Genomic DNA, 7,150 nt, shown 5'->3' with positions numbered 1-7,150 from the left:
ACATTTCGCGGACTAGGAGACCTATGCACGTATCTTCTTGACTGGAAAACTGGTCCGCAAGCCGCGAAGCTTCTACTCCTGGCAAAAACTCCTGTTTTAAAGCTTCAAAGGACTTCACCTTCGTTGGGTCGTTAAACACTGTAGAGAGCAGAGTGAAATACCCATCGCGCTTCTTGAGTTCCTGGATCCGGGTTATGACCCCATCCCTTGGAAAAGCGTTCAATGAAAGCAAATATTCGACCACATCCAGCCTCTGCGATGCACGCCACGGAGTAAGATGGAAGCCAACGAATTTGGAGTAGAGCCAGGAGTTGTTCTACGATATACGGGCCGGGCCACCAAAAATAGCAACCTCGAGGAGTGAGAGAGCCTCCAGACGCCAACTCTGGGAATCGAATGGGGCAAAAAAGCATTTAGCGTGGATGGTCGACGGATCGGACTCGCATATGGCCTGGAGACATGGCAAGCAGTTCCACGCTGCTGGGTAAACGGCGAGATGCGGTCGTAGCATATCATCTGACACACTCAGGGATTGATCCGGGCTAATCTTGTTAAGTGGCAAGAGTTGGTAAGTTTCCATTTGCTCGAGAATAGACAAAAGCCTTAGCCTATTTCGTGATGTGTTCGGTATATCTCCAGCGAATCTAAGAATTCGGAAAACAAGCGTTATTCTCTCCTCGTCGACTTCGACAAAGTTACCGAACCTATTCCACACATGTCGGAGATGTTTGACTAAGACAGAAACAATATCCAAACTAGAAACAAATTCTTCAGGCTGTTGTGAGCAGATCGTCGCCCAGTTGCTTTCCATGCGAAGCCAGTCAAAGGCTGTGCGATGGATGAAATCCACAGCGCGAGAGGAGCTGCCGACTTGTACGATTCCCTTAGTATAGGTTGCTAAGAGTCTTGTCATGAGAGAGGTGACATCAAACTCGTCGTAGCGTTCGTTCAGATTTAAGGTCAGCCAGAGGAAGGTGGTCTCCATCTTGACACCCCAGAGTCTCTTCCACCCCATTACCAGTTGATATATCTTAGACGCGGTACTTTTCTGCTCTGGAGTCAGAGAAGTCTGTATCTGATTGTACAATCTTTCTAGGTCAGGCGGCAAGGCATTGAGCACCTTCCGGATCGTTTCGAGGCGCGGGTCGTCTCGAGCGATCAGCAAGAGCTGCTCAACGACAAGGACGACCCATAAGAACACACCATTGGCTTTTGCTCTTATTTCGGCTAACAGAGCCCTAATGTTTTCTGAGTGGAGTTTCTGTAACTCTAAAAATGCTTGACTGGTCTCAAGACGTTTCTCAACGTAGATATCAATATCTCTTCTAGTTAGGACGTCCATTCTGAGTGATGGGCCCTGATGGAACGCGTCCCGAAAAAGATTCCAATCTCTGCTTGCCACACAAATTTTCGTACTATGACAATCCTGGATCTTTTTCAAAAGTGCAACCAAGTCCTGTTGAAAATCGTCATCAAACTCATCGAGACCATCGATGAGGAGAACTTGTCGGTTTTTGTCTTTGGTCTTGGACAAGAACCTTTCAAGGCAGCCTCGAAGTTCTGTCGATTCCCACATCGGTGACGCACTATCTAGACCCATCAAGTAGTGAAACACCCACCTACTTGGGGGGAAGAGTTGACAACGATCCGGCCGCATCTTCAAACATTGACACAAAAGTGATCTCAGAAGCCCGTTGAGTGATTTCTGCTCCTTTGAGCCCGGCTTCCAAAAATAAGTGGTAGCAATAAGGGGTTGCTTATCACCCGCCCAAAGCGAAAGATGTGTCTGCAGTTGCTTGTGCTGTGAGATAAACTTCATCAAGGTGCTCTTGCCCGATGCTGGTTTACCTGTTATCCAAAACGCGTGATCATTTTCAGACTGCAGCCACTGGACGAATGTTTGTGCCTCTTCGGGCTGATCCTGTGTATTCTTTTCACCTGCAAAAAGCCACGTGAATGTCTCTGGGTATTGATGTGGGATTGTTTCCTCACGATACGTCATTTCTTCGAATTCGAGGCTTTTCAGAATCTTTTTCGAGATTTGCTCTGGAGTCGGTCTTGGTATAAAGCTCGGCGCACTCTTCATGGCTTGCTGAGATCCAAAGGGTGAAGACGAGAGAGTGGGAAATTTACCGAGTAGAAGATCAGTATCAATTAGTCGGAGGCTGGCCCAAAGCAAATTTGCTATCTCCTCCTGTGTGGAAGCGCTCTCAAACCCTTTGCCCGCCGACATAACCTTCAACTCGTTGCGAATCGAATTCATGTCAGCTGCAATTTGTTGTTCTGCCTTCAAGGATGCTGTCCCATCTTTCGTTGTAGCCTCCACCTGATTGCGAGGTTTCCTTGGTTCCTCCCTAACAAACCTTCTGTTAGCCAAAACCAATGGCGTTGGGTTGTCTGGACTTACCAGATGCAAATAAGAACAATCAAGAGAACCTGGTGGCGAATCTTATTCACCATTAGCTCCCAATGTTCCGTGTTTTGCTTCGTCCATATGTCGACAACTTCTGTAGTCAAATGGAAAGATCGGGCCGTCCGCGGAGTTTCTAGCATTGCCACCAGCTGTTTTGCGAGCATTCCGATGTCTCTCGGCATTCCTTACCAAGATATCGGAGGGGCTTTATATGCTGTGGATATCCTCGTTGCAGATCTGCAAGCTTAGTACATGCGGCTGTGGTGATATCTATGAGCATTTGACAGTTTTTTTCCAGGTCTGTATCGTGAAGGGGATGGCGCTTAACGGGAAAGTAGTCATCGAAGTAGCGGTCAATAAGTTCGGACCCATAGTCAAGAAATCCAAAAACGCTCGAGGTCATTTCCAAAACAAATGATATGCCCTTGACTGGCTTCGGCGATCCTGGAGAAATGGATTTCTGCGTCTCAGAGGCCGCAGACTGGCGTTTGGCGCCGCTGCCAGGAACAAGTTGATGGTCTCTTTCGGACACATCTGCAGCCCAAGTCCTATTCATTGGAGCATTACCTGTTTGATATGAATAATCTGTAGTGATTTCGACTGGTGAAATCATTGACAAGACTTCCTTTGCATATGCGGCTGCCGTAGCAGCGGCGTACTTTTGCCACCGCTTATTCTGTGCATCTGCATAATCGCAGATACCTCGGATCACCAGTGCTTGATGATCAGCCACGACACCACCAGATTCCATCTCGAAACACATGATGTTAAGCTGCTTGAATAGGCTATTTCTCTTTCCAGAATCTATGATGAGTGCGTTGGAAGATCCAATGGTGCCATAGTGAATTTGTGGCATATCCTTTTCGCGTTTAAGATTCGTATCTCGCTGATGTCGTAGCTTTGCTTTAGAAAAGTCGCAACAGCTGTCACACAACTTGGCTGGGTCGGCATGGTGATAGTTGTCGGCAAAAAGATAATCGTGATCTGGTCCAGGATCACTATACTCGACTTGTTCCTGATCTGCCAGGTTCTCTCGCAGCCGGCTTAGAGTTTGTGGAATGTTACTCCCCGCACGCCCTATATATTGAGATCTGAGATTGTTTACTGCTCCGCGCAGTACCACGGACGGGTGAAGCGTGTGAGAACTTTGTGTGAGTCCCCATTGTTCCCATGCTCCGGATTCGAAGTAGGCTACTCCCCCTTCCCCCCTTTGCATGACGCCGACGACCACATCCCCTAATACAATATGCTCTCGCTGGCCTTGACCATACGAGGGCACTCCTCCTCCAATTCCGACAACGAGGAAGTGCTTCATGTTTCGGAACGATAGTTTCATCTCATGAGCAATGTTGGAGGCTGCATGAGTTCCTATGTTTTTGAGTTCCCATGTTTTCACAGAGGCCTAGTACGACGAAGTGACCGTGGATACGTCCTGTAGTGTAGTGTTTCCCGGCGAAGTGCAACCCTTCCGGCTCCTCCAGTATCGCACACGCGGGCGCGTGTTCTATTGGCATGGGAGCAATCCACCCGACCGTGTACAGGTCTGGATTCTGACGGATGTCCATTTCGTGATACCTGGAGCATGTAAGAACGGCTAACGAGGCTGAGAGTCGGAGATGAGAGTATGGCCTCACTTTTTCTGGCTATTGTTGAGGCAGACTTACAACGATCTCTAGTTGTAGCGGGGAAAGGGAACCGTAGATTGGGCTGAAATGTCTCGGGGCCATATCATAACCAGATTCAACTACATGCATTTCCTCAGGTGATTGTGCAACCACACTCTACAACACGACAAGAAGGCAACCACCGGGTTGCATTGCTAAGCCTCACCGGGCAGACACATCCTCAGTATTTACATGAGCCCATTCCCATGAGACTTTGCTAAGAATGGTTGTCCTGACATTGAATTTGCCACCTGATCAACCAAGACCCTACCAGAGCCAGCTTTCAAGCTGCAAGTGCGTTTGTAACTATACCCTGCGTACCAGAGCATGGAGAGGGTTACTACTATCAGCCATGGTAAGAAATGAATCCCCATATACTGTTACGGTTCTAACGAGATGTCGGTTAGCTCCTGGAGGATGGAAGGTTCAAGATTCAACCTGGGATAACATCTTGCAAGTCAGTCCGAAACAATTACACAGCCTCCACTGTCCCACCGTGGCCCGTCCCGCTGAACAATGTTTTGATGTTGTGCAACAGGCCAAAAGTCGTTCACGGGGACATGTCATGTAAGTTCAGGCCAGCAATATACCGAAGGCTGTGGGAGAGAAATTAATTGGTGCTCCAGATTTGCACAACTGAGGGCAATAGCAAAAGCTTCGGAAGCACACAGGGCTCAGTTTATCAGGAAGTTTGAGCTTGAGCCGGTTTTACTTACCAACTTGTGTCTCGACTCGAACGGCTTTGCTGGATGCTCGCCCGGCTTTGATGAACATGGCCAGCTTGCCAGTTACAGTAAGTCAGCCTAGTGCCGCCAGTATGAGTTGCATTTTCGGCACTAATATTCTAAGAAATATGGTCTCGCTTTGTTGTCAAGCAAATACTGGATAAGCTGCGACCCAAGCGCAGCTTCATTCGTCGTTCCGTGGCGTCGAACCCACCGAAGACCAATGCCCCGATCCATACGTCACGATCGATTACGAACGGCTGGGAGTGGTACGAGATGGACTTTCATGTGCATTGGACAACTTCTAGTTTTACTGTATTATGCTTTAACCTCCCTGGACACCTTCAACACGCAGTGGAGGAGACGTTCATTTCCAACGCCGCTGGAGCCGAATTCTCGGATCCGTACCGCATATTTGCTACCATTATTAACACACTTCTTCCAGTTTATGACAACTCGGTTTGGAGTATAAGGAATCACATCTGTCAATGGGAGGCGGTATGTTTCTCGTGCAGTGGCCCGGTATATTTCATTTTTCAGCTAATTCTAGCAGGCACGGAAAGAGGAGCCTGATTACCCACTACTACACGAAATAGCCAGATATGCAATTCATGTCAGTGAAACAATTGCCGTGGCGGCAAAGTCCTTGAAGGATTTGCAGAGTCAGCATCAAAAGTTCCTGATGCTTCGCAACCGAGGTCAACCCAGCACTGAGCAGGCAAAAAGTAGTGATTGTCCTTTTAATTTTCCACTCATGATATTGGAAGGGCAGCTTTCACGGTCAAAGTCAAACGAGTGTCGCGTTCAAAATGAGACTCAGTTGGTAAGTATGCTTATCAACATAATTAAGGTTAGAACTTACACTTGAGCAGGCGTTTCACATGGCTACGCAACGAGATAGCAGTACGCAACTGCGAATTGCGGAGGAGGCAAAGAAAGAAGCCTCAACAATGAAAGCAATTGCTGTTATCACAATGACCTTCTTGCCAGCTACATTTGTTTCGGTACGGTGATGTAGTTCAACTCGTACGCAAAGTTCTGACCTAACTCTGCTGTCTCAGTCAATTTTTAGTACACCGTTCTTCCGATTTGACGCTAGCACGAGTGAAGCGCAAAGGCTCGCTGTGTGTAATCAGTTCTGGATCTATTGGGCCCTATCCGTGCCACTTTCGTTGTTTATCTTAGCTATCTGGATATTCTGGGGTCGGATATATGTCAGAAGAGAAGCTAGTCCGAAGCATGTGTTCGAGGTGTGAATAAGGCAAGGTATCTGTTGTCGGTATCCGTTTCAGAACAGGGTTGGTGAGGCAGTCTACATTTGTAGAGTAGTCAACTGACAGATCGTTGTACCGTGGTAAGTTTGTCTTCAGGCGATATCTTATTTCTATCATTCAAGTAAACTAGGGGCTCATGTGTCTGTTTGCGTGTGGTGGATATCGTATAGCCGTCCAAAAGCGGGAGTAATGGAGGTATATCGTCCATAGGAGACTAAATAATGGCCGGGCTCGTCCGCTTGCCCAGAGTGCAACTACCAGAGCTCTCTTACCTAATGCAGCTTGGCTTAGTGACCTGGTCTGCTGCGGTTGCGATGTCATGGCTCTGGTGAAGACAAACTCGCGAGGAGCAGTTCATGTTGTCGTGGCCAATTTACACGAGACTGGATCAGCTGCGAATCGCCGGTTGCGGGCCGAGCCGCTTCGTGCTAACTTGCATTAACATGGCAGGAACTGTGGGCATCTTGGCCGGGGACCTCTTGCCTCAAACTGGATCAGACCCGTTGACTTCAATGTTGGCTTCTTCACAGCACACAAACAGATCAAGCCTGGTTCTTCAGGCGCCTTCTCCGCTTTCTGCTCCAGGCTCAGTTATGGAGCAATTTTCACTCGGCCACAACCATAATGAGGCAACAAATGACCACATGCAGCTTCATTGTGTCCAGATGGCAGCACAACAGTGACAACACCACCATTGATTGGCAGGAGGAACCCTTGACCCAACCAGAAATCTGCCTTCTCACAGTCAGCCGCATTCTCTGACTCCAAACGATGCCCAACCATCCAGGCAATGCTCTCCTACACCTAAACAGAGCCTCATGTCGCCATTTAAGGGTGCCGTGCACAAGCTCTTCACTGCAACACCGCAGATCGATCCATATCAGTTGTATTAGATATGACGAGATATATTTTATCACCACCTTGTTCCAACCAAACATGAACCCCCCCTGATAATGGCCTCTAGCAACGCCGAGCGGGCATCGAGTGAACACAATACATCTGCGTTAGAGCCTCCTGCAAAACAGGCTAAAACTCTTTATGACGCTAATTCCAATACGCAGAGGAGTTCAGGCA

At 48.1% G+C, this 7,150-nt stretch overlaps 3 protein-coding genes across 3 annotated transcripts; 1 reads left to right on the top strand and 2 right to left on the bottom strand.

Annotated features, from left to right (window-relative positions):
* Nucleotides 1-316: 316 nt before the first annotated feature.
* VFPPC_10007 (P-loop containing nucleoside triphosphate hydrolase) lies at nucleotides 317-3,728 on the bottom strand (the record flags this gene model as incomplete). The annotated part of the gene is made up of 3 exons (XM_018288452.1): nucleotides 317-2,354; nucleotides 2,408-2,504; nucleotides 2,603-3,728. The coding sequence occupies 3 exons, from the start codon at nucleotides 3,726-3,728 to the stop codon at nucleotides 317-319; spliced, it is 3,261 nt and encodes a 1,086-aa protein (XP_018137875.1).
* Nucleotides 3,729-4,404: 676 nt separating this feature from the next.
* VFPPC_10008 (corA-like mg2+ transporter protein domain-containing protein) lies at nucleotides 4,405-5,815 on the top strand (the record flags this gene model as incomplete). Its single annotated transcript, XM_018288453.1, has 6 exons — nucleotides 4,405-4,432; nucleotides 4,485-4,644; nucleotides 4,704-4,870; nucleotides 4,927-5,300; nucleotides 5,356-5,625; nucleotides 5,675-5,815. 6 exons carry the CDS (start codon nucleotides 4,405-4,407, stop codon nucleotides 5,813-5,815), a joined length of 1,140 nt encoding a protein of 379 aa, XP_018137876.1.
* An 866-nt stretch (nucleotides 5,816-6,681) lies between these two features.
* On the bottom strand, nucleotides 6,682-7,014 carry VFPPC_18247 (hypothetical protein; the record flags this gene model as incomplete). Its single annotated transcript, XM_022429890.1, has 1 exon — nucleotides 6,682-7,014. The coding sequence occupies one exon, from the start codon at nucleotides 7,012-7,014 to the stop codon at nucleotides 6,682-6,684; it is 333 nt and encodes a 110-aa protein (XP_022285487.1).
* Between the last annotated feature and the right edge of the window lie 136 nt (nucleotides 7,015-7,150).

The sequence above is a fragment of the Pochonia chlamydosporia genome, chromosome 4, assembly GCF_001653235.2.
Source record: "Pochonia chlamydosporia 170 chromosome 4, whole genome shotgun sequence".
Lineage (NCBI taxonomy): Eukaryota > Fungi > Ascomycota > Sordariomycetes > Hypocreales > Clavicipitaceae > Pochonia > Pochonia chlamydosporia.
This window is presented reverse-complemented; position numbering and strand designations above follow the sequence as displayed.